Genomic DNA, 27,870 nt, shown 5'->3' with positions numbered 1-27,870 from the left:
GCAATTCCCTCTTCAAAACAAAAGTTTACTAAAAACAGTCACTTTTGCCTCTTTGAGCTGTAATTTGACCCCCTTAACATGCTTCAAAACTCACCAAACTGGACACACACATCAGGACTGGCAAAAATTTCGATCTAATAAAAAAAACCAACCCCAAAACTCAAAATTGCGCTCTCGTGCCCCCTAGGAAGAAAACACAGACATAACTGCTCCTAGGAAGAAAACTCAGACAAAACTGCCTGTAACTTCCAGTAGGAATGTCTTAGAGACATGAAACAAAAACCTATGTAGGTCTCACTTAGACCTACATTTCATATATACAAAAATCAACAGGAAGTTTGCAATTCCCCCTTCAAAACAAAAGTTTTGTAAAAAACGATCACCTTTTTTCAAACATTATCTCCTCTGAGCGCGTTTGTCGTGTCGGCTTCAAACTAGCACAGGAGAGAGATTGAACCCTTCTGTTTAAAAGTTGACCAAAGAGTTTTAATTATTGTTTCGGTTTGGATTGTATGTGCCGTCAAAGTTGGTCCCGTCCATCGCTGCTTGCAGCTTTAATTTAAATTGCATTCACACGTGTACTGATTTACATATGGAAACATATACACACAAAAGCCAAATATTATTAAAACTCTACTTTACCGTATTTTGACTCAACTGCTGCATCTAAACTCACATTAATGTTGGCTAGTGAGTGTAAATGCATAACATTACAGGATTTGACCACACGCTTGACAGGGGAATGAGCGTCAAATAATTGGACTTTGACGAGGTTTGTTGTTCATTTCCGGTGCGGGAGGCGCGTGAAAAGGTGTCGTGTTGACACGTTAAGCACAAAGATGGCAGCCATTAGTCTCCTTTTTTAATACATTTACCTTTTCTTTCCGTGTCGCTTGTTTCTCCATCCTGCCTTCGCCGCTGCGCTCTTCTCATCCCATCACACTCCTCCTCGGTGTTTATTTAAAAACAACGTTCCGTTGAAAGGTCCCGTGGAGAGGAGAGAGAAAAAGCCCACGCAGCAGTGAAAGTCCACCAAGTGAAGAGAGAGTAAGTGTTGCTCAGGAGAAAGTTCTCTCAACCAAAGTGCGCCATGTTGTCAAATCTTTTCCTTTTTTTTTTTCCTTTTCCTGCCGTTGCCTTCGAGGACGACTTGTGAAGGCTGTGAGGTGGCAGCTTCACTCACGACATAAACACACGCGTGGAAACGGATTTATCCATTAATACTTTTTAATACGGACATTTTAAAAAAGCGTTCCTGTTTTTGTTCATTTCAAACCAACGGCGCCATTGCAGGGTTGAAAGGTCAAGGGGGAGGGTGATACTGGAGATGATGGTATTGGTATTGCCATTTATCATCTGGGGAAATTATCTTCAAAAGCCAAACAGGACATAAAAGGCCTTATGTTTTAAAATTAAAATGTTTTTTTTTACCATTTTGCTCAAATTTCTCAATGAAGTAAGTAAATCGTAAATTTTGTCTCACAAAGACTTGAGTTGAGTTTATTTCATACTTGCCAACATTGAGACCTCCGAATTCGGGAGATGGGAGGGGGGGTTGAGGTGAGCGGGGGCGGGGTTAAGGGGGAGGAGTATATTTATAGCTAGAATTCACTGAAATTCAAGTATTTAATATATATATATACACAGGTAAAAGCCAGTAAATTAGAATATTTTGAAAAACTTGATTTATTTCAGTAATTGCATTCAAAAGGTGTAACTTGTACATTATATTTATTCATTGCACACAGACTGATGAATTCAAATGTTTATTTCATTTAATTTTGATGATTTGAAGTGGCAACAAATGAAAATCCAAAATTCCGTGTGTCACAAAATTAGAATATTACTTAAGGCTAATACAAAAAAGGGATTTTTAGAAATGTTGGCCAACTGAAAAGTATGAAAATGAAAAATATGAGCATGTACAATACTCAATACTTGGTTGGAGCTCCTTTTGCCTCAATTACTGCGTTAATGCGGCGTGGCATGGAGTCGATGAGTTTCTGGCACTGCTCAGGTGTTATGAGAGCCCAGGTTGCTCTGATAGTGGCCTTCAACTCTTCTGCGTTTTTGGGTCTGGCATTCTGCATCTTCCTTTTCACAATACCCCACAGATTTTCTATGGGGCTAAGGTCAGGGGAGTTGGCGGGCCAATTTAGAACAGAAATACCATGGTCCGTAAACCAGGCACGGGTAGATTTTGCGCTGTGTGCAGGCGCCAAGTCCTGTTGGAACTTGAAATCTCCATCTCCATAGAGCAGGTCAGCAGCAGGAAGCATGAAGTGCTCTAAAACTTGCTGGTAGACGGCTGCGTTGACCCTGGATCTCAGGAAACAGAGTGGACCGACACCAGCAGATGACATGGCACCCCAAACCATCACTGATGGTGGAAACTTTACACTAGACTTCAGGCAATGTGGATCCTGTGCCTCTCCTGTCTTCCTCCAGACTCTGGGACCTCGATTTCCAAAGGAAATGCAAAATTTGCATGGTTGGGTGATGGTTTGGGGTGCCATGTCATCTGCTGGTGTCGGTCCACTCTGTTTCCTGAGATCCAGGGTCAAGGCAGCCGTCTACCAGCAAGTTTTAGAGCACTTCATGCTTCCTGCTGCTGACCTGCTCTATGGAGATGGAGATTTCAAGTTCCAACAGGACTTGGCGCCTGCACACAGCGCAAAATCTACCCGTGCCTGGTTTACGGACCATGGTATTTCTGTTCTAAATTGGCCCGCCAACTCCCCTGACCTTAGCCCCATAGAAAATCTGTGGGGTATTGTGAAAAGGAAGATGCAGAATGCCAGACCCAAAAACGCAGACGAGTTAAAGGCCACTATCAGAGCAACCTGGGCTCTCATAACACCTGAGCAGTGCCAGAAACTCATCGACTCCATGCCACGCCGCATTAACGCAGTAATTGAGGCAAAAGGAGCTCCAACCAAATCAAATCAAATCAGCTTTATTTATAGAGCACATTTAAAATTTACCACAGGGGTAGCCAAAGTGCTGTACAATGAGCAGGTTAAAAGATAAAACGAGTACCGAGCAAACACAACACAACACAAACAGAACACGATAAAAAATAAATAATTAAAATAGAATTAATAAAAACATAAAAACATAAAAACAGGATCACAGCAGGTGTATTATGGGGCGCCATTGCAGGATGGATATCACTCAGTGTTAAAAGCCATGGAATAAAAGTATGTTTTTAAGAGCGATTTAAAAACAGGAAGAGAGGAGGCTTGTCTAACACTCAGGGGTAGGTCGTTCCAGAGCTTGGGAGCAGCAACGGCGAAAGCTCTGTCACCTCTAAGCTTCAGCCTTGTGTCAGGGACCGTCAACAGCAGCTGATCGGCTGATCTTAAGGATCGGGTGGGGCAGTAAGGCTGAAGGAGGTCGGAGAGATAGGTTGGCGCGAGGTTGTTTAGACATTTAAAAACAAATAAAAGGAGTTTAAAATGTATTCCCAGTATTGAGTATTGTACATGCTCATATTTTTCATTTTCATACTTTTCAGTTGGCCAACATTTCTAAAAATCCCTTTTTTGTATTAGCCTTAAGTAATATTCTAATTTTGTGACACACGGAATTTTGGATTTTCATTTGTTGCCACTTCAAATCATCAAAATTAAATGAAATAAACATTTGAATGCATCAGTCTGTGTGCAATTAATAAATATAATGTACAAGTTACACCTTTTGAATGCAATTACTGAAATAAATCAAGTTTTTCAAAATATTCTAATTTACTGGCTTTTACCTGTGTGTATATATATGTATATGTATATATATATATATGTATCCATCCATCCATCTTCTTCCGCTTATCCGAGGTCGGGTCGCGGGGGCAGCAGCCTAAGCAGGGAAGCCCAGACTTCCCTCTCCCCAGCCACTTCGTCCAGCTCTTCCTGTGGGACCCCGAGGCGTTCCCAGGCCAGCCGGGAGACATAGTCTTCCCAACGTGTCCTGGGTCTTCCCCGCGGCCTCCTACCGGTCGGACGTGCCCTAAACACCTCCCTAGGGAGGCGTTCGGGTGGCATCCTGACCAGATGCCCGAACCACCTCATCTGGCTACTCTCGATGTGGAGGAGCAGCGGCTTTACTTTGAGCTCCCTCCGGATATCTCTAGGGACGGCGTGGCGCAGTGGAAGAATGGCCGTGCGCGACCCGAGGGTCCCTGGTTCAATCCCCACCTAGTACCAACCTCGTCATGTCCGCTGTGTCCTGAGCAAGACACTTCACCCTTGCTCCTGATGGGTGCTGGTAGCGCCTTGCATGGCAGCTCCCTCCATCAGTGTGTGAATGTGTGTGTGAATGGGTAAATGTGGAAGTAGTGTCAAAGCGCTTTGAGTACCTTGAAGGTAGAAAAGCGCTATACAAGTACAACCCATTTATCATTATTTATTTATCTCTAAGGGAGAGCCCCGCCACCCGGCGGAGGAAACTCATTTCGGCCGCTTGTACCCGTGATCTTGTCCTTTAGGTCATAACCCAAAGCTCATGACCATAGGTGAGGATGGGAACGTAGATCGACCGGTAAATTGAGAGCTTTGCCTTCCGGCTCAGCTCCTTCTTCACCACAACGGATCGATACAGCGTCCGCATTACTGAAGACGCCGCACCGATCTGCCTGTCGATCTCACGATCCACTCTTCCCTCACTCGTGAACAAGACTCCGAGGTACTTGAACTCCTCTACTTGGGGCAAGATCTCCTCCCCAACCCGGAGATGGTACTCCACCCTTTTCCGGGCGAGAACCATGGACTCGGACTTGGAGGTGCTGATTCTCATCCCAGTCGCTTCACACTCAGCTGCGAACCGATCCAGTGAGAGCTGAAGATCCTGGCCAGATGAAGCCATCAGGACCACATCATCTGCAAAAAGCAGAGACCTAATCCTGTAGCCACCAAACCAGATCCCCTCAACGCCTTTACTGCGCCTAGAAATTCTGTCCATAAAAGTTATGAATGTATGTATGTATGTATATATATATATATATATATATATATATATATATATATATATATATATATATATATATATATATATATATATATATGTGTATATATATATATATATATATATATATATATAAAAGAAATACTTGACTTTCAGTAAACTCTAGCTATATATATATATATAAGGGGTGTGGGAAAAAATCAATTCGAATTCGAATCGCGATTCTCACGTTGTGCGATTCAGAATCGATTATCATTTTTAAAAAATTGATTATTTTTTAATATATATATTTTATTTTTATTTTTTTATTTATTTTTTTAATTAATCAATCCAACAAAACAATACACAGCAATACCATAACAATGCAATCCAATTCCAAAACCAAACCCGACCCAGCAACACTCAGAACTGCAATAAACAGAGCAATTAAGAGGAGACACAAACATGACACAGAACAATCCAAAAGTAGTGAAACAAAAATGAATATTATCAACAACAGTATCAATATTAGTTACAATTTCAACATAGCAGTGATTAAAAATCCCTCATTGAAATTATCATTAGACATTTAATAAAAATAAAAATAAATGAACAATAGTGTCACAGTGGCTTACACTTGCATCACATCTCATAAGCTTGACAACACACTGTGTCCAATATTTTCACAAAGATAAAATAAGTCATATTTTTGGTTCATTTAATAGTTAAAACAAATTTGCATTATTGCAATCAGTTGATAAAACATTGTCCTTTACAATTATAAAAGCTTTTTACAAAAATCTACTACTCTGCTTGCATGTCAGCAGACTGGGGTAGATCCTGCTGAAATCCTATGTATTGAATGAATAGAGAATCGTTTTGAATCGGGAAAAAATCATTTTTGAATCGAGAATTGTGTTGAATTGAAAAAATCGATTTTGAATCGAATTGTGACCCCAAGAATCGATATTGCATCGAATCGTGGACACCCAAAGATTCACAGCCCTAATATATATATATATATATATATATATATATATATATATATAAAATCTCCTGATGATTGAGGGAACCCCCCCCCCTCATGAAACAGGCCTGTAGAGATGAAATAGTCTTGTGATTTTTTTTTCCCACACATACATATATATATATATATATATATATATATACATAAAAAGAAATACTTGAATTTCAGTGTTAATTCATTTACACATATACACACACAACACTCCTCTACTCATTGTTGTATTTGAAAGTATAGGGTTAGGCGCTATAAGTGTTCAACTTCAGCCTAAACCCTTTCGGTCTGCAACATTTTCATTTTCATTTTCATTCTATGAATGTGCAACTGTTTGTTTATTTTGTTGACCATTGACCGAAGAATAATAAACTATAAAGTGCAATGCTTTGCAGCGAGTAGCACAGCCTTTGAAGGTGCATAGGTATGGGCAGCATCTGTGAATGAAATTTAAATTGCAGGAAAGGAGTGAGTTTAGGGTTGAATTGTCCATCCTCATTCTATTCTCTGTCACTCGTCGTCGCCATGACTGTCTCTTCTTCGTTCTTCTGCTTCGTCTCCTTCTTGTTGTGTGCGCAGTTGTGCACTCTCCAAAAGCCATAGATGTTATAACGTGACTGGGCCGGCACGCTGTTTATATGGCGAAAAAAGCGGACGTGACGAAAGGCTGTCCTCACTCAGGGCCGCATGGACCTGGAGGGGGGCGTGCCTTGTTGTCCGGCTGGAAATCGGGAGAAATTCGAGAGAATGGTTGTCCCGGGAGAGGCACTGAAATTCGTGAGTCTCCCGGAAAATTCGGGAGGGTTGGCAAGTATGGTTTATTTGGAACATGCATGCATACAACATGATACATCACAATTTCCAGTTTCTCTATTCAACATGTTCGAAAAGGAGTAGGAAGAAGCGGAGCTTATTTAATTCTACCCCTTTTTCTTTACATAGCATTTGCTAAAACTTTTTTTCACTTCCTGTTCACAATTTATTCACAATATACCCCCATAAGTAATAAATATAAAAATAAATAAATAATTAGTGAAGCAAGTTATATTTCAAATGGTGAGATAAGTAAGATTATCTTGAAAATGAATGGATGGATGAAATAAATTCAATCAATCAATCAATGTTTATTTATATAGCCCTAAATCACAAGTGTCTCAAAGGGCTGCACAAGCCACAACAACATCCTCGGTTCAGATCCCACATAAGGGCAAGGAAAAACTCACAACCCAGTGGGATGTCAATATGAATGACTATGAGAAACCTTGCAGAGGACCACAGATGTGGGTAACCCCCTCCCCCTCTAGGGGAGACCGGATGCAATGGTCGTCGAGTGGGTCTAGCATAACATTGTGAAAGTCCAGTCCATAGTGGATCTAACATAATAGTGAGAGTCCAGTCCATTTTCAGAATGTTTATCACGGCTGTTCTTCTTTGTACTTTGTAAACACTTTGTTTGAAGAGTTTCTTGAAGTGGATTATATAAGTACATTGTTTGATTTATTTGCTTAATTCATTCCATAATTTAATTCCACATACTGATATACTGAAGGTCTTAAGTGTTGTACGTGCGTACAAATGTTTTAAATACAACTTTTCTCTAAGATTATATTTCTCCTCTTTTGTTGAGAAGAAATTGTTGTATGTTCTTGGGTAGCAGGTTGCAGTGTGCTTTGTGTACAATTTTAGCTTTTTGCAAATTCACTATGTCGTGGAATTTCAGTATTATTATTATATTCAACAAATAAAGGGTTTGTATGTTCTCTATATCCAACATTATGTATTATTCTAACTAAGAGAGCTCACTAAGTGCTTCCCATGGTTAAAATACAAATAGTACAATCAAAACAAGCATACATGGTACAGCATGATGCAACATACATTTTGCAAAATAATAAATATGATAGTAAAAATGATATATGAAATAATGAAAATTTAATATTACATGAATGCACACTTAACAAATGTGTTTTAACTGCCTTTTAAAAATGTCAACATATGGGGCAGCTCTCTTTAGGGTCACCTTCACTTTTTAATCTCGTATGAGGTACAGACAAATCAACTTCAGTCCTAAACAAAACTTATCGAATATGTAATGTTTTTTTATTTGACACTTTTGGAGGTCCTTTGATCAGATAACGTCACAGTAAAATAACTCATGTTATGCAAATGTACACTATTTGACAACTGTGACATAATTTGATCAAAAGGCCTTCAAAGGGTTAAAAACGAAAAACATTACATGTATTCTAACACAAACTGAATAATAACACAACTCTCTTTTAGACGTATCATTTTATGACATACAATTGAGCAAGACAAAGTCAATAATACAAAATAACAAGCAAAAACTACTTCTGGCTGTAATTTTTTTATATACTATTTTCAAAACTTTTTATATCTCTGTATTCTTGTTCAGCGGTTCAGAGGTTTCTTAAACTTTTGTCACCAAGTATCACTTCAGAAAACACTCCAAGTACCACTATGGTAAATGGATTATACTTGTATAGTGCTTTTCTACCTTCAAGGTGCTCCAAGCACTTTGACACTATTTCCACATTCATACGCACATTCACACACTGATGGCGGGACCTGACATTCAATCACCTAATGATTCCCGAGCGCGGCGCGCACTGCTGCTCTTTGCTCACCTCACCTCCCAGAGGGTGAACATGGGGGTGGATCAAATGCAGAGGACACATTTCACCAAGATCGTTGGGACTTTAACTTTTAACTTTAACTTTATGCAAGGCGCTAACCATGACCCATCATGAGCAAGGGGGAAGTATCTTGACCAAGAACACAACCAACGTGACTCGGATGGAACCTGGAACGAAGCTGGAACCCTCAAGTTGCGGGCAATTAAACATTAAAATAGAATAGCGTAGTAGACCTAAGTATTCATTAAAAACAAGGAAGATATTTTATTTGACGCTTACAAACAATATTTTTGGCCATTATACACAGTTTGAACAGTAACACTGTGTTTGTATTTCGGAAAATAAAACACTGTAATGATGAATTACATTACATTACAATATTGAATTAGGTGATTCTTTAGTGTACGACTGGATGGAGCAGTTTGAGAATCACTAGTCTATAAGCACGTTTGCACTGTAAAAGGAGCTGCTTCAATCTCATTGTACATGTGTATTGTGACAAAATAGATCATTCTGTTCCAATTCCTTTTTCTCCCAAGTCCCTCCTTTTTCCGGTCAATTGTTCTGAGTTTGTAAACATTATCCTACAATCAATAATGCAATCACATGAATAACACAACAACAAATAAGATATTTATACAAATAAATATAAAAAATAATTGGATAAATATTGATATCATTAAGCCATACTTGCCAACCCTCCCGAATTTTCTGGGAGACTCCCGAAATTCAGCGCCTCTCCCGAAAACCTCCCGGGACAAATATTCTCCCGAAAATCTCCCGATTTTCAGCCGGAGCTGGAGGCCACGCCCCCTCCAGCTCCATGCGGACCTGAGTGAGGACAGCCTTTTCTTTATGACGGGCGGACAACAGGGTGACAAGAACTAAATCATCCAGACTAAAGATAAATTGTATTATTATGTTTATCTTACCTAAAAATAAATATATTTATTAATTAAAAAAAAAAAAAAAATACATTTTTCTTATATTTTGCTAAAAACATCAAAATGAATTGTATTTTTATTTGTATTTTTTCTGACTCCTTATTACATCCAGCCATAGAATTATACATTAAAATAAACATCCATCCATCCATTTTCTACCGCTTATTCCCTTTGGGGTCGCGGGGGGCGCTGAAGCCTATCTTAAAATAAACATATTTGAAATAATTAATTTTAAATTATCATAATAATTCATTTAAAATGACCATATTTAATTATTAAAATAATTGCTTGTTTATCAACAACTTTAGCATTTTATTCATTACATTTTGAAGCTCTCAGAAGCCAAGTTATGTTATATTCCTTAAAATGTATTTATGCAAGTTTGAAGTATCAATTGACTTGGTGAATTCTAGCTGTCAATATACTCCTCCCCTCTTAACCACGCCCCCGCCCTCAACCATGCCCCTGTTCCACCCCTGACCACGCCCCCACCTCCCGAAATCGGAGGTCTCAAGGTTGGCAAGTATGCATTAAGCTCGTATCAATCCCATACTAATGCGACCCTTGGTATCGATACTGTCGATCTGCCTTAACCTTTATCCACCTGAAGTGTTGGTATACCCACATCAGTGTTTATTATTTTTAGAAATTTTTACCATCTTGCCTATTTGCACCGGATACATTTATTTTCTTTTTTTTTTTAATTGGAAGTCAAAAAGCAGTAAGGTGCAAACAGTGCCGTAGCATCGCCAGCACCAAGGGGCAAAGCGAGGCCGTTAACTTTTTCCTTTTAGCACCCCTTCTTTCAGTCTAGCATTAAAAACCTCACACCCCATGTACTAATTGAATAGGACAAGAATACAAATGCAATTCAAGTGTCATTTAAAGCTGAGTTTATGTGTCATTTCTTTAGAATTAGAGTAACAAACATGAATTGAGCTCATAAATTATGACGGAAAGTTGTCTCCAGAGTTTCAAGACGGGCTGTCAAGATCCGAGCTACAAAGAAACAACGTGTCATGAAAAATTGTGTGTATACTTTGTGTGTTGTTGTTTTTTGTAAAACTGACTGAACTTGCACTATCAACATAGAGATGTATGTGGTAATAATATATGCCTGCAAAAACCTCAGTAAAACTAAAATAGTGCTTTTCGGTAACAGTAGAAGGGAAAGTCAAATACAAATAGACAGAATAGAAATTGAAAGAGTAAATGAAACCAAATTTCTAGGTGTATTGATTGATGATTAAATGAACTGGAAATATATATATATATATATATATATATATATATATATATATATATATATATATACACAAAATAAATAACAAAGTGGCAAGAAACATGTCAATAATGAATAAAGCAAAAAAATGTTCTAGACCAGTGGTTCTTAACCTGGGTTCGACGGAACCCTAGGGGTTCGGTGAGTCGGGCTCAGGGGTTCGGCGGAGGTCAAGACACACCAGACTCATCGTGTAAATAAAAACTTCTCCCTATCGGCGTATTACGGATACGGCAACAGCAGAAGTCAGACTGATTTGCAGGTGTGTAATTTGTTGTGAGTTTATGCACTGTGTTGGTTTTGTTCTTTGATGTTCATGCACGGTTCATTTTGTGCACTAGTAATAAACATGGTAACACTTTAGTATGGGGAACATATTCACCATTAATTAGTTGCTTATTAACATGCAAATTAGTAACATATTGGCTCTTAACTAGTCATTATTAAGCAGAGGTGTGGACTCGAGTCACATGACTTGGACTCGAGTCATGAATTTGATGACTTTAGACTCGACTTTACAAAATGTAAAAAGACTTGCAACTCGACTTAGACTTTAACATCAATGACTTGTGACTTCACTTGGACTTGAGCCTTTTGAATTGACATGACTTGACATGACTTGCTACTTTCCCCAAAACCCAAAGATGAAAAAGTTATTCGGGAGCGCTCCGTATTTTTCATTGTGTACTTGTCTATCAGCGTTGCGTGTGTCAGCTGGTGTGGTCTCAGTACAACAGCCAATCAAATTAGATCTACTTTGTTTTCATCACACAGCATTCATCCAATCAAATTGCAGGACAACCAACGAAGAAGACATGTCCAAACCACACGCCAGTGAACAAAAAATTATACCTAAAATAATTTTGTTTGGGTATAAAAATTACAAGGTGGTCAACACAAAACGGTTTGCAATATGCAACACATGCGGTTCGAAAATTACTGATGGAGAGGCAACAACTTCCAACTTCGTCCGGCATTTGAAGTTGCACAAAGAACGGTAAGTTTTGAATGTAAGATAACGTTTATTGGCTAAGTAACGTGACTTTTATTTGCTGTGTAGTTAAATCAGTGAGGCTGTAAACTCACTGCTAACGTTATAACGTTATTGCAAACACGGGAATCTGTTGCAGTTCACTACCTTATTCATACTTTTTGTTCAGTGATTTTTTTTTAAGCAGGGTTATAGTCAATATATCACACGTAACGTTAGACGGCGGTCAGCAGCACCGCGTATTTTAGCCACCTAAAAAAAGACAAAAATAGTAAAATAAAGGTCAGTTAAAATGTATACTATATTATGAATATGTGTACCGTTTTAGCTAGCTTTCTGACATACTGTTGGTTGTTTACCTCAGTGGTCCCCAACCACCGGTTTTGTTATGTTCACGTATATGTCATGTTTTTTCAAAGTTAACACTTTTGTACAAATAAGTACATTTGCACTTTATTTTTCAATGTGTTTGTTCTGTAAAGGAATGAGTTAATGTTTAAAATGACTGGTTAATAGTGCTATTATAAAGTGCATGTCAGCACAATTTTCTTTCCTGCAATTTAAAATGCACTTGTTTTAATAAATAAATACAGCGTTTGAAAAGCATACACAATCTGTGTTAATATATTAGTCTGTGGTTAAAAGGACTTGAAAGGACTCGAAACTCAAAATGCAGGACTTAGGACTTGACTTGAGACTTTCCAGTCTTGACTTTGGACTTGACTCGGGGCTTGCCTGTCTTGACTCGGGACTTGACTCGGACTTGAGGGCAAAGACTTGAGACTTACTTGTGACTTGCAAAACAATGACTTGGTCCCACCTCTGTTATTAAGTACTTATTAATGCCTTATTATAACCATAACCCTCTAACGCTGGCCCTAACCCTCTAACCCTAACTCTAACCAAATAACTCTAAATGAAGTCTTTGTTACTTAGAATATGTTCCCCTAGTGTCCAAAAAACTCTAAATTAAGTCTTTGTTACTTAGAATATGTTCCCCATACTAAAGTGTTACCAAAAACGTATAACTCAAATTCTAGAAACTCTTCAAACTTAAAGTGTTTACAAAGTACAAAGAAGAAGAACCATGATAAACATTCTGAATTACTTCATCCATCCATTCATTTTCTAGGTAATCTTATTTATATCACCATATAAAATATTACTTCACTAATTATTAATGATTTATTTTTAATGTTATGAATTAAGGAGTATATTGTGAATAAATTGAGAACAGGAAGTGAACAAAAGTTTTAGCAACTGCTATGTAAAGGAAAAAGGGTAGGATTAAATAGGCTCTGCTTCTTTCTACTCCTTTTCGAGCATGTTGAAACTGGAAATTGTGATGTAGTATGTTGTATGCATGCATGTTCCAAATAAACACAAACTCAACTCAACTCAAAAAGGTTGGATTACTTAACAAAAATCAGATATTAACACATTTGGGGGAGCTGCTCTCCCGCTGCATGTTGTAGTAGTATTGTACCATCTGGGGGCGCTGCGGCATAAACCATTGCAGAAGTTGTTTTTTTGTAATAATTGAACGTACAAACGAGCAAAAAACACTTTGAACACAATATTTTACCCAAAAAAAAATCGGGATGAGAAGCTTACATATGAATTTTTTTAAATTGCAATACAACCAGATAAGGTTAAATGCAATAACAGACTAATGAGTGAAATAATAATGCATCAAACAGGGCTAGTCTGAAATAAATCAAACTTATAACTTGAGGGCTTTTTTATTGTCTTATTTCTTATATATCTTATTTCTTATTATTCTCCTTTTGATATCATTAATGTTTTGCTTGACAGTTTTACCTTTTTAGTCCAATGAGAGAAATGTGGATTTACCTGCATATGCAAAACATATGCCGATTATCAGAATTACCACAATACTGGGAATTGAAAATTATAATTAATTAATATAATTTTTTTGCACACACAATGTGATTTACCAAGACTAAAACTGTACTGCAGGAGCTGTTTTGCATTTTAATCTACTACATCTAGAAAGGAAGTGATTGTGTTGCAGCTCTATCTTATGCTTGTCAACATATTTGGACTGTCAAAAAGAAAAAAAGATTAGACATAATGTCTATTCAGCAATACCATGTTGTAGTTTTATAGCTGCTGAATGACTTAGAGCTGATTAAAACAGATTAAATTGATGTGTTTTGGTGTCTACTGGCATTTTGTTTTTTTTAATAATGTTTGTCTTTTCATATAGGAAGTATTATTAACACATCTCCTATGTGGGGAAAAAAAACTTCTTAAAATACGTGTTTTCCTGCTTCTGGAACATTCCGACATATGCTCACATCATGTAGTGTCAGCCTTTCACTGGGAGCATTTTCAGCGGGCTAAAAATGGGTTCCATTGTAGATGCCCTGCAGGACTGCTTCTAAAATGGCCATAACAAGTAGTACTTGTCTCCTGCATGTTTTAGAACATAGCAAAATGCAACAGGTAGGAGCATGAAAACACAAATGTGCAGTAAATGAGTGTTTTCATGGTTTAAGCTGCATAGTACACGCAAAAAACTAATTTAAATAAGGCGGTATGCACCAATTATCAATTGTACAGGTACACACAGTTTTTGTAGATCACACACAACACGCCCACTAAAAGTACACACAATTTTATTGTTTTTACACGCTGTTTAGCACGTGGTATTTGGATCTTAGTAGATCAGGCCCTCTGTATATATGTTCACTGTGTGACGTTGAAAACAAAAACATTGTCACATGTCTTTGTTAGTTAGCTGGCTATTTTCTGGTTAATTGACATTGACCAACGGTGTATGGTCCTGTATTAGCACCTATATCCAGAGCCTCACCAATGTTTTTTTCTTTGTTAAAGGGGAACTTCATTTTTTGGGGGGGATTTGCCTATCATTCACAATTCCAATGTAAGACAAAAACACATGTTTTTGTTTTTACAAACCCCGTTTCCATATGAGTTGTGAAATTGTGTTAGATGTAAATATAAACGGAATACAATGATTTGCAAATCATTTTCAACCCATATTCAGTTGAATATGCTACAAAGACAACATATTTGATGTTCAAACTGATAAACTTTTTTTTTTTTTTTTGCAAATAATCATTGACTTTAGAATTTGATGCCAGCAACACGTGACAAAGAAGTTGGGAAAGGTGGCAATAAATACTGATAAAGTTGAGGAATGCTCATCAAACACTTATTTGGAACATCCCACAGGTGAACAGGCAAATTGGGAACAGGTGGGTGCCATGATTAGGTATAAAAGTAGATTCCATGAAATGCTCAGTCATTCACAAACAAGGATGGGGCGAGGGTCACCACTTTGTCAACAAATGCGTGAGCAAATTGTTGAACAGTTTAAGAAAAACCTTTCTCAACCAGCTATTGCAAGGAATTTAGGGATTTCACCATCTACGGTCCGTAATATCATCAAAGGGTTCAGAGAATCTGGAGAAATCACTACACATAAGCAGCTAAGCCCGTGACCTTCGATCCCTCAGGCTATACTGCATCAACAACCGACATCAGTGTGTAAAGGATATCACCACACAGGCTCAGGAACACTTCAGGAACCCACTGTCAGTAACTACAGTTGGTCGCTACATCTGTAAGTGCAAGTTCAAACTCTCCTATGCAAGGCGAAAACCGTTTATCAACAACACCCAGAAACGCCGTCGGCTTCGCTGGGCCTGAGCTCATCTAAGATGGACTGATACAAAGTGGAAAAGTGTTCTGTGGTCTGACGAGTCCACATTTCAAATTGTTTTTGGAAACTGTGGACGTCGTGTCCTCCGGACCAAAGAGGAAAAGAACCATCCGGATTGTTATAGGCGCAAAGTTGAAAAGCCAGCATCTGTGATGGTATGGGGGTGTATTAGTGCCCAAGACATGGGTAACTTACACATCTCTGAAGGCGCCATTAATGCTGAAAGGTACATACAGGTTTTGGAGTAACATATAATGCCATCCAAGCAACGTTACCATGGACGCCCCTGCTTATTTCAGCAAGACAATGCCAAGCCACGTGTTACATCAACGTGGCTTCATAGTAAAAGAGTGCGGGTACTAGACTGGCCTGCCTGTAGTCCAGACCTGTCTTCCATTGAAAATGTGTGGCGCATTATGAAGCGTAAAATACCACAACGGAGACCCCCGGACTGTTGAACAACTTAAGCTGTACATCAAGCAATAATGGGAAAGAATTCCACCTGAGAAGCTTAAAAAATGTGTCTCCTCAGTTCCCAAACGTTTACTGAGTGTTGTTAAAAGAAAAGGTGATGTAACACAGTGGTGAACATGCCCTTTCCCAACTACTTTGGCACGTGTTGCGGCCATGAAATTCTAAGTTCATTATTATTTGCAAAAAAAAAATAAAGTTTATGAGTTTGAACATCAAATATCTTGTCTTTGTAGTGCATTCAACTGAATATGGGTTGAAAGGATTTGCAAATCATCGTATTCCGTTTATATTTACATCTAACACAATTTCCCAACTCATATGGAAACGGGGTTTGTACATATACATAGTAAATTGTAAATAAACGTTAGCAAAAGTAAGCTAAAAGTGGAGTCAATGGGAGCTCCTCTATTCCGCCCACAAAACCCTCTAAATAACCATCCAAAAACCGCCAACAATATCTCATTTACATCTCGTGACCTGAATATTATAAAGTATTAGCAATATTGTTATTATAAGCACTAACGCAGACGATTTATTTTTAGCGGCGCATTGATCACAGAGAGCTAACGAGCTTATGTTGCTATATTGACATATTGAGCCGGTGAGTTGCTGCTGCTTCGCCTCTAAGTTGGTAAAAGTTATTTGTAGATTATAAATCATGCCTCTCCCTCGTATAGTAGAAGATTGTAGCCATAAACCGAGAAGTTGGTCAACTTTGACATTTAACTTAGATCTGGAGATGGCAAGAAAAACACGAAAACACGCTTGTTTGCGGCAACTTTTTTGTTTGATTATGTTGAATTATTCATCTAAACGGGATGTTATGAACATCCCATCGGTCAGCATTCTAGTGAGAGCTGACATTGTACAGTAAGGGATTTTATTATGTTTGTAGTTTGTATTTCTTGTTTAGCACTTAGCAATACTGCTGCAAAATGCTTAATGTTTTACAAAATCTTCATCTGTTTAGGACAAAGCTTTTAAAACTTGCAGATCATCTTTCTTATATTCAGGCTAAAAAAGACAAGGTTCTGGATCATCATTTGTCTCAAAGTAGTCTTTGTTGTCTCTTATGAAGTCTGTCGTGAGTAGTGGGTTTGTTGTTGTTGAAGCGTTCTGAAACGTCTGTGAAATTAATACGCCGCCGTATGCTTAAGATGACCAACATACACTGAACAAAAATGTAAATGCAACAGTTTTGTTTTTGCCCTCATTTGTCAGATCTAGGAACATAGGAATAGGGTTTTTGTGTATATAGTTAAAGTCTTTGAGTTCAACTCATGAAAAATGGGAGCAAAAACAATATATTTTTGTTCGGTATACGTCAATATTATATGTTATTATGAATGTACTTCTTGCTACATTACATACAGTATATACTTATAGCATGTAAATAAAACAATGGAGTTTTTAGGATGTTTTTAGAGCGCTTTATTGCTTCTATTCTGTCACGTGACTTTTTCCCGGAAGTGAAAAACAGTGGTGGTCAACCAAGCCAAGATGGCTGTTGTGTAGCAAGCAGCACGCAAACTATCTGAGGTACGCCTAACTTCTCGTGCAAAAAGCAGATACAAGCAAAAAAAATCTAACTATGCAGTTAAATAGATCCCTATACTTTATCAAAAAAAGATTTGTCAAGTGATATGAAGGATTATCTGTCGGTGGAGTTCCTAGACATGTCAAACTTTCTTGTGTTCCGACGTCATTCTACGTACACGACAAAGTAAATTCAAACTTGGAAAAGCACTGAGGTCTACAACTTCTTTGTGTGTCAGTGGGTCAAGGAAATTGGTATCAACACTCTCTCGGATAAATATGCATCGTTTTTGCTCTGGTAAGGTTGTATGTCATGATTCAACTTTGCGTCTTGCGAGGACGCGTGCATGTAAACAAACAGCGACGACTACCATCCGTGACTACATATCCATTTAACAAACCAACAATTATTAAATTATAACCATATTTGATTTTTGTCCTGTTATCATATGTACTCTAGCTGACACATTTGTGTACAAAATAAACAAGAGGGGAGACCTAGAAGTACCTTTCTTGACAAAGTATCACTGACTGACTTTAAAGTTTCTGATTGTTAAAAATTCAAATACAAACCCCGTTTCCATATGAGTTGGGAAATTGTGTTAGATGTAAATATAAATGGAATACAATGATTTGCAAATCCTTTTCAACCCATATTCAATTGAATGCACTACAAAAACAAGATATTTGATGTTCAAACTCAAACTTTTTTTTTTTTTTACAAATAATAATTAACTTAGAATTTCATGGCTGCAACACGTGCCATAGTAGTTGGGAAAGGGCATGTTCACCACTGTGTTACATCACCTTTTCTTTTAACAACACTCAATAAACGATTGGGAACTGAGGAAACTAATTGTTGAAGCTTTGAAAGTGGAATTCTTTCCAATTCTTGTTTTATGTAGAGCTTCAGTCGTTCAACAGTCCGGGGTCTCCGCTGTCGTATTTTACGCTTCATAATGCGGCACACATTTTCGATGGGAGACAGGTCTGGACTGCAGGCGGGCCAAGAAAGTACCCGCACTCTTTTTTTACGAAGCCACGCTGTTGTAACACGTGCTGAATGTGGCTTGGCATTGTCTTGCTGAAATAAGCAGGGGCGTCCATGAAAAAGACGGCGCTTAGATGGCAGCATATGTTGTTCCAAAACCTGTATGTACCTTTCAGCATTGATGGTGCCTTCACAGATGTGTAAGTTACCCATGTCTTGGGCAATAATACACCCCCATACCATCACAGATGCTGGCTTTTGAACTTTGCGTCGATAACAGTCTGGATGGTTCGCTACCCCTTTGGTCCGGATGATAAGATGTCGAATATTTCCAAAAACTATTTGAAATGTGGACTAGTCAGACCACAGAACACTTTTCCACTTTGCATGAGTCCATCTTAGATTATCTCGGGCCCAGAGAAGCCGGCGGCGTTTCTGGATGTTGTTGATAAATGGCTTTCGCTTTGCATAGTAGAGCTTTAACTTGCACTTACAGATGTAGCGACCAACTGTATTTAGTGACAGTGGTTTTCTGAAGTGTTCCTGAGCTCATGTGGTGATATCCTTTAGAGATTGGTGTCGGTTTTTGATACAGTGCTGTCTGAGGGATCGAAGGTCACGGTCATTCAATGTTGGTTTCTGGCCTTGCCGCTTACGTGGAGTGATTTCTCCAGATTCTCTGAACCTTTTGATGATATTATGGACCGTAGATGTTGAAATCCCTAAATTTCTTGCAATTGCACTTTGAGAAATGTTGTTCTTAAACTGTTTGACTATTTGCTCACGCAGTTGTGGACAAAGGGGTGTACCTCGCCCCATCCTTTCTTGTGAAAGACTGAGCATTTTTTGGGAAGTTGTTTTTATACCCAATCATGGCACCCACCTGTTCCCAATTAGCCTGCACACCTGTGGGATGTTCCAAATAAGTGTTTGATGAGCATTCCTCAACTTTATCAGTATTTATTGCCACCTTTCCCAACTTCTTTGTCACGTGTTGCTGGCATCAAATTCTAAAGTTAATGATTATTTGCAAAAAAAAAAAAAAATGTTTATCAGTTTGAACATCAAATATGTTGTCTTTGTAGCATATTCAACTGAATATGGGTTGAAAATTATTTGCAAATCATTGTATTCTGTTTATATTTACATCTAACACAATTTCCCAACTCATATGGAAACGGGGTTTGTACAAACAATATCAAGATAATATTTCAATGGGAAATACTAAACGAGTAAAGTATAATAAAAATATATCAAACACACCTTTAACACAGTGGTCACTGCAAACTTGTGCTTCGACCTTGCTTACTTGTACTGGAGTGCGTACTGCACTCGTCTGCTCTTCTTGATTATCTCTCGAGGAACCCTGAAGAAACCTTTCATCCTTTTTGCGATTTGAACGGGCTCGTACAGCCGAAAACAACGCCAGCATAGGGGCATTTTTCTTCGAAAAGGGCTAAATGGCGTCTTGTACCCATTTAGAACAGACGCTGGCTTGACCACCACGCATATTCAATGAGCCGGACATGAGCTGGATGTGACGTCATGTAAATCCAAACAATTGGCAGAATAGAGCAACTCTCATTGACTCCATTGTTAGCTGACTTTTTCTAACGTTTATTTACGATTAACAATGCTGCTCCCAGGGGGTGGAACAAGGGGATGGGTCAAATGCAAAGGGTAATTTCACCACACCGTGTGTGTGTGTGTGTGTGTGTGTGTGTGTGTGTGTGTGTGTGTGTGTGTGTGTGTGTGTGTGTGTGTGTGTGTGTGTGTGTGTGTGGTATTCACTGATTCAACTTTAACTTTATATGTGTTCTTGTCTCACATAAGGATTATGAATGATAGGCAAAATTCCCAAATAAATGCTATTCCCCTTTAAGTTTTGGTGTTTGTTAATTGTAATGGTCCTCGTGTCAAAATAATGCTGTAACAAAGCTCACTAAAACAAAACTAACAGCAGCCAATGACTATTGTAGGAGCATGTATCGTGGTTGTATAGTTTTCTGGGATGTATTACTGTTATTATTATAAATGCTCTCGGGGTTTTGTGGCCCCATTTCGGTCTTCAGTATTACCAGGGTTTGATTGTGCACATAAACAGACTTGAACGTGTTCAGAGCATGTTTATAGCTCTTAAAAATGACTGATATACATCACAAAAGAGAGGTGTTTTTCTTTCAGATAACTTATTTATGCATTAGGGGGTTAATATTAGAAACGCCCGGCGGTACGATTGCATTACAAAGCAATTGAATCTCCATATTGTGTTACATCATTGCATCCCTTTTTAAAGAGTAGCCAGCAATGTTTACATGTAAACTGCTGAAGAAAGCAGAACGAGCCTATGCATAATGAACCCGCTTGGAAATGTCATATACATTATTAGTGCCGTCTGGCGGTCTTTTAATAGACGTTAGCGCAGTGATCCAAAGGCTGCAGCAGACAGCCGCTGGCCGACTGGATCTTTCAGGTTTGACGCTGCACTTGGGCCTTCCTGCACTCCTTTTGGTAGCAAAGAATGGGAGCTAAAATAGTGTCGACTCTTTTGGTAATGGCAGCCGTGCGTGCAGCTCCTTTAGAGGCGCTTTAAACCATCACGCAGGGCACAGTGTGTAAAACTGTCAGGGGCGCCAACTAAACACTAAAGTATAACTCCAAATATTTCTGTTTTGCAGCTCACATTATTAAACGATTAAAAGGTAAACTAAACATGTCTGGAAAAAATAAATTACATTTTTTTTTTGTCTGAATCCACATTAAAACTTAACAAAACACGGGAAACTATCAATGGTTTGTTTTTGTTTTGGAGGGGCAAAAAAACAATAATTCTTCCTCAACTGTGCTCATCATGGAGGCCCCTGGGGGCGCGGCCTGATAGCAGAATGCCAATTGCTGATTGGTCTACAAGTGGGCCTCCTTTGCCAAGCCCACAGCACAGGCAGGTATAAATGATGTGCCAGTCGGAGGAAAAAGAACATTATTTTGGAGTTGCATCCTGCCACTTGTGGTAAGATCCAGATTGAATTATTATTGAATTGATGTCATGCAAAAAGTGCATCTTCTGGCGTGTCCACAGTGATATGAAGACCCACCAGCCTCTTCATGTGGCCACTCCGGTGAGGGAGAGCCTGGCATTGACTAAAGTGGCAGGAACTTCTGTCTACCTCAAGCTGGATTCATCGCAGCCTACAGGCTCCTTTAAGATACGAGGCATTGGGCACTTATGCAAAACTGTGAGTCACGCCGTGTTGTGTAAGCAGCCTGAAAGTACACTATTGTTATTATTGACTGGGATATGTTGCTGTGTATTTCTAGTGGGCAGAGCGAGGGTGCGAGAGGTTCGTCTGCTGTTCAGGTGAGCACAACTCCAAAATAAGAGTCCACTGCTGCTGTGTTGAAACTAAAGAAAAACAATGTTTATCTTAGGAGGGAACGCTGGGATGGCTGCAGCCTATTCGGCACGCCAGCTGGGCGTACCCGCGACCATCGTGGTCCCCAGTGTCACCCCCAACCCAACAGTGGACCGTCTGAGGGACGAGGGCGCCACCGTGGTCATTCATGGCAAGGTCAGCTGATCAAGAATGATTGAAGTCGCGATTCAAAACCGGATTTTTTAAATTAACTTTTTTTTTTTTAAGAATCCATTTTTAAGGACACGTTTTTAGGCCATCTCGTGTCCACGTCATTTGTCAGCAGCCAAGAGGAGCGCTGTAGTGCTGTCAAATTATTTTTTTTAAATCAGATTAATCACACTTTCGAATTTGGATTACTCATGATTAGAGATGTCCGATATTATTATCGTCCGATAAATGCTTTAAAATGCAATATCGGTAATTATCGGTTTCAATAAGTAAAATGTATGACTTTTTAAAACGCCGCTGTACGGAGTGGTACACGGACGTAGGGAGAAGTACGGAGCAGTTGCGTCTCCCAGTCATACTTGCCAACCCTCCCGATTTCCCCGGGACACTCCCGAATTTCAGTGCCCCTCCCGAAAATCTCCCGGGGCAACCATTCTCCCGAATGTCTCCCGATTTCCACCCAGACAACAATATTGGAGGCGTGCCTTAAAGGCACTGCCTTTGCGTGCCGGCCCAATCACATAATATCTACGGCTTTTCACACACACAAGTGAATGCTTAGCATACTTGGTCAACAGCCATACAGGTCACACTGAGGGTGGCTGTATAAACAACTTTAACACTGTTACAAATATGCGCCACACTGTGAACCCACACCAAACAAGAATGACAAACACATTTCGGGAGAACATCCGTAACACAACATAAACACAACAGAACAAATACCCAGAACCCCTTGCAGCACTAACTCTTCCGGGACGCTACAATATACACCCCCACTCCCCAACCCCGCCCACCCCAACCTCCTCATGCTCTCTCAGGGAGAGCATGTCCCAAATTCCAAGCTGCTGTTTTGTGGCATGTTACAACAAATAATGCGCTTTGTGACTTCAATAATAAATATGGCAGTGCCATGTTGGCCTTTTTTTTCTATAACTTGAGTTGATTTATTTTGGAAAACCTTGTTACATTGTTTAATGCAGTGGTTCTCAACCTTTTTTTCAGTGATGTACCCCCTGTGAATTTTTTTTAAATTCAAGTACCCCCTAATCAGAGCAAAGCATTTTTGGTTGAAAAAAAGAGATAACGAAGTAAAATACAGCACTATGTCATCAGTTTCTGATTTATTAAAGTGTATAACAGTGCAAAATATTGCTCATTTGTAGTGGTCTTTCTTGAACTATGTGGGGAAAAAAGATAGGTTTTTATTTATATTTATAAAGGATTTTTGAATTGTTGCTATTTTTAGAATATTTAAAAAAAATCTCACGTACCCCTTGGCATACCTTCAAGTACCCCCAGGGGTAGGCGTACCCCCATTTCAGAACCACTGGTTTAATGCATCCAGCGGGGCATCACAACAAAATTAGGCATAATAATGTGTTAATTCCACGACTGTATATATCGGTATCGGTTGATATCGGAATCGGTAATTAAGAGTTGGACAATATCGGATATCGGCAAAAAAGCCATTATCGGACATCTCTATTCATGATTAATCACCGGTGATTACTCGCTTTCATAATTTAAATTAACTTAAAAAAAAAAAATAGTCCAACATTTTGACACAAATCCGATTTTTGGGGCGACGTGGCTCGGTTGGTACAGCAGCTGTGCCAGCAACTTGAGGGGTGCAAGTTCGATGCCCGCTTCCGCCATCCTAGTCACTGCCGTTGTGTCCTTGGGCAAGACACTTTACCCATCTGCTCCCAGTGCCACCCACACTGGTTTAAATGTAACTTAGATATTGGGTTTCACTATGGAAACGCGTGTTGAGTCACTAGAGAAAAGCGCTATATAAATATACTTCAGTACTTCACGTTTTATTGTCAGAATGTCATTCGGAACGCTTTTTGGTGTGTTACTTGAATGCACCACATTTATTTGTTCAAAACAGTTTTAGCCGCACCGCCTTTCAGGTAACCATCTGTGGTTAAGGTAAAGGAGCGTGTGCGGTCAAAATAAATTGTGTGATTAATCTGGGTATGAACATGATTAATGCCAGGATTTTTTTTTGCGATTAATCGCATAGGGTTTTTTTTTAAACCAAATAATATATACCAAAAATCGTGTTGAATCAATTCTAAATCGAATCGTGAAACGTAAAACGTTGTAAGATTCACATCTTTAGTAAGAAGTAGGTAAATAATTGCACTTTTTCAGGCTCTTAATGAAAGCATCGAGTACGGACAGCAGCTGGTGGCTAACAACCCTGGCTGGATATTCATATCGCCTTTCGACGACCCTCTCATCTGGTGAGTCTTTGCCTCCTCTTGTGCATCTGCCTTCCTCGTTATTACTCGTCACTGACTGTGAAGGTGTGTGTGTGTGTGTGTGTGTGTGTGTGTGTGTGTGTGTGTGTGTGTGTGTGTGTGTGTGTGTGTGTAGGGAAGGCCACACGTCTCTGGTGAAGGAGCTGGAACAAGACATGAGCGAGAAGCCGGGGGCCGTGGTGCTGTCGGTGGGAGGCGGAGGACTGCTGAACGGGGTTGTGGAGGGGCTGCGGCGTGCCGGGTGGGCTGATGTGCCCATCGTCGCCATGGAAACCATCGGAGCTCATAGCCTCAATGCAGCCATGAAGGCCGGGGAGCTTGTCACTTTACCAGCTATCACCAGGTATTTGGACCAAATCATCTCCAATGAGTTTTTGGTTCGAACTTTGTTTGTCACCCTTCAGTATTGCCACCACTCTGGGCCTGACCAGGGTCTCTGCTCAGACTCTTAAACTGACGAAGGAGCACACCGTCTTCTCAGAAGTCATCACAGACCAGGAGGCCGTGAAGGCAGTGGAGCGCTTCTTAGGCGAGTACAACCAAAATATACTAAAAAAAAAACTAGGGCTGTAAAGAATGACCAGTCAATGATTGCAATAATACCTTACCTTAATCACTTGAAAATACAACCTGATTGGATTTAATGATAAAAAAACGTTGGAGCAAATAAATGACCTGCATTCAAATAAAATATTTTAAAATGTTCCTATGTGACATCCAGAGAATAAAATGCATTTGCATCCAAACATTTGGGTCTTTTTCAAGTTCATCGAGATGGTGTCCTGCTGGCCCCACTATGGACTGGACTCTTATTATTATGTTGGATCCACTATGGACTGGACTCTCACAATATTATGTCAGACCCACTCGACATCCATTGCATTCGGTCTCCCCTAGAGGGGGGGGGGTTACCCACATATGCGGTCCTCTCCAAGGTTTCTCATAGTCATTCACATCGACGCCCCACTGGGGTGAATTTTTCCTTGCCCTTATGTGGGCTTTGTACCGAGGATGTCGTTGTGGCTTGTGCAGCCCTTTGACACACTTGTGATTTAGGGCTATATAAATAAACATTGATTGATTGATTGATTTTAATTATAAAAGCAAGTAATAACCTGTGATTAATCATGATTAATCCAAATTCCAAATTGTGATTAATCTGATAATATAAAAAGTAATCATTTGACAGCACTAAAGGACAAAGGTATTTTTCAAGTTAAGTTAAATTTTACCAGCGAGTAATAATCTATAATTAATCATAAATAATCAAATTTCCTAATTGTGATTAATCTAATTTACAAAAGATATTTGACAGCACTAAACAACAAGCGCCTTTTTTAAGATAATTTAAATTGTACAAGTGAGTAATAATCTGTGCATAATCATGATTAATTCAAATAAAAAATCACAAAAAAGGTTCTTTTTAAGTTTATTTATATTATACAAACGAGTAATAACCTGTGATTAAGCATCATAATCTAAATTCAAAAGTGTGATTAATCTGATTTAAAAGATGTATAATTTGACAGCACTAAAAAACTATTTAAATTATACAAGCAATACCTGTGATTAATCCAAATTCAAAAGAGTGATTATTCTGATTTTAAAAAATATATAATTTGAGAAAAAAACAAGGGTCTTTTTTAAAGTTACATTGCATTATTCAAGTGATAACTTGTGCTTAATTATGATTAATCGAAATGCAAAAGTGTGATTAATCTAATTTTGAAAATAATAATTTCACAGCACAATAAAAACAAGTGTTGTTTTAAATTCAAGAGAATTACTGAAGCGTGTAATAACCTGGGATTAATCATGATCAATCCAAATTGAAAAGTGAGATTACTATGTGAAAAAAAAAATGGAAGTGAGAGTGACCTGTCTGGTTGTGTCCTCCATGCACAGACGATGAGAAGGTCCTGGTGGAGCCCGCCTGCGGCGCTGCCCTCGCCGCCATTTACAGTGACATCATCAAAAGGCTGCAGGACGAGGGCAAGCTGGAGTGGCATCTGGGTCCAGTGGTGGTGGTGGTCTGTGGGGGCAACAACATCAGCATGGAGCAGCTCCACAGGCTGAAGAAACAGCTTGGCGTCATCTAGCAGGAGCTTCTTGCTCAAATCTCCTTCACCATCCGCTCCCAAAAGATGTTCCTTTGTGCTCTATCATTCCAGAAAGTGTCAGACTTACTGAGCACACAGGTTGAAGGACTGAAATTGAGGATGTGGATCTGTAAAAATGTACTTTTCATTGTTGTCTTGATTGTGTGCTGGATTGAAATAGAAAAACAAAAATAGAAATTTTGCTTGTGTGAATTGACTTCCTGTTTTTGTACTGTATTATAAAATGAATAAACTGTATTTATGAATATGGCAACTTCTTATCCGATTAACATTTACAGACTTTACCAAAAGGGCATTGCTTCCTTTACATTCATTTAATTGTGGCGGCTCGCCACAATTAAATTTGGACCACACAGAAAAAATTGGTGGCATTTAAAAAAACATTTCTAGATTAGGCATATATAATGTGTGTGTGTGTGTAAGCTCTTACAGCATATAATAAGGTTGTTTTGTGTACCTTATCTTTCCTCCTCCATACAGTAGATGGCGCAGTAACGCTGACTTGGCCATGCATTATTGTGCATATTTGTATCATTTGTATCTTAAAAAACTATGAATGATGGTTTATGAGACCATAATAACGTTTTTCTTGTATTTCAGTCAAGTCATATACACATTTCTCTTGTGGATCAATAAAGTTTGTCTAAGTCTAAAAGGTAAACATGGTAGGCTATAGGCTACTAGGAGTTAGCAGCTACGCAACAGCTAAGTGCACAACAGCACACAAGCTAGAATCGTGATTCCTATTCCGTTTTGAAATAAATTAATAATTTTTTTTTAGAAAACAATTTTTAAAAGGAGATATTTTTTTAGGCCATCTTGTTGCTTATACTCACTGCCTGTCTACGTCACCAGCTAAGAGAAGATTCTGTACCCTGAAACCTGTTGTATTTTTTATTTTAAATAATATATTGCGAAAATTTGGTTCAAACAAGACTCAATTCTTAATCGAGTCACTCTAAGAACCGTGAGTTGTAGTAAAAGTTCCATCCTGAATACGTAATATGACATTTATCAATATAAACAAGCATCAAATAATTACAGTTGCATATTACCTAGGCTACGTTCACACTGCAGGGTGGGATGCCAATTCGGATTTTTTTATTTTATTTTTTTAAACAAATCCAATCTTTATAATGACGAATTCTATCGTGAATGCATTCTGACCCGGATGCGGACGTGACGTCATGACGTCGAATGCGCGGCAATGTTTCCAGAAGTAAACATGGCTTCCACTCTTGTCGGTCTCAGTATTGGCGCATTCGTGGCAATTTCGAGAATTTTGCGCAATTAAAGTCAACATTTTCCGAACAGCATTATTACACCTAGAAGACTGAGAATGAAGAAGAC

General features: G+C 38.8%; 2 protein-coding genes across 5 annotated transcripts in view; one reads left to right on the top strand and one right to left on the bottom strand.

The window, feature by feature from the left end:
• The window catches only part of LOC133623169 (tetratricopeptide repeat protein 28-like), a 632,620-nt gene extending 631,305 nt beyond the window's left edge, over nucleotides 1–1,315 (bottom strand). For both annotated transcript variants that reach the window (XM_061986219.1, XM_061986220.1), the window contains exon 1: nucleotides 876–1,315. In XM_061986219.1, coding sequence (XP_061842203.1) covers nucleotides 876–905 — 30 coding nt within the window. In that variant the 5' untranslated portion in view covers nucleotides 906–1,315. The remainder of the gene's footprint in view (nucleotides 1–875) is intronic.
• Nucleotides 803–26,765, top strand: LOC133623170 (L-serine dehydratase/L-threonine deaminase-like). Of its 3 annotated transcripts, none has more exons than XM_061986223.1 (9): nucleotides 803–1,047; nucleotides 21,401–21,553; nucleotides 21,623–21,779; nucleotides 21,862–21,901; nucleotides 21,973–22,112; nucleotides 24,291–24,382; nucleotides 24,516–24,743; nucleotides 24,805–24,929; nucleotides 26,306–26,765. In XM_061986223.1, the coding sequence occupies exons 2-9, from the start codon at nucleotides 21,495–21,497 to the stop codon at nucleotides 26,497–26,499; spliced, it is 1,035 nt and encodes a 344-aa protein (XP_061842207.1). In that variant the 5' UTR covers nucleotides 803–1,047; nucleotides 21,401–21,494; the 3' UTR covers nucleotides 26,500–26,765. The 3 variants fall into 3 exon arrangements, with proteins under 3 accessions (XP_061842207.1, XP_061842206.1, XP_061842208.1); XM_061986222.1 differs by having other exon boundaries at nucleotides 21,356–21,553; XM_061986224.1 differs by lacking the exon at nucleotides 21,401–21,553.
• The last annotated feature ends 1,105 nt before the right edge of the window (nucleotides 26,766–27,870 follow it).

Source organism: Nerophis lumbriciformis, linkage group LG12 (genome assembly GCF_033978685.3).
Source record: "Nerophis lumbriciformis linkage group LG12, RoL_Nlum_v2.1, whole genome shotgun sequence".
Taxonomy (NCBI): Eukaryota; Metazoa; Chordata; class Actinopteri; order Syngnathiformes; family Syngnathidae; genus Nerophis; species Nerophis lumbriciformis.
This window is presented reverse-complemented; position numbering and strand designations above follow the sequence as displayed.

What these genes read in the sequence shown, in the direction of transcription:
- LOC133623170 (XM_061986223.1), top strand. Translation starts at nt 21,495, where the DNA reads ATGATGTGCCAGTCGGAGGAAAAAGAACATTATTTTGGAGTTGCATCC. An exon ending in GAGGTTCGTCTGCTGTTCAG is followed by an intron (nt 21,902 to 21,972) that starts GTGAGCACAACT and finishes TGTTTATCTTAG; the next exon opens with GAGGGAACGCTGGGATGGCT. An exon ending in ACTTTACCAGCTATCACCAG is followed by an intron (nt 24,744 to 24,804) that starts GTATTTGGACCA and finishes GTCACCCTTCAG; the next exon opens with TATTGCCACCACTCTGGGCC.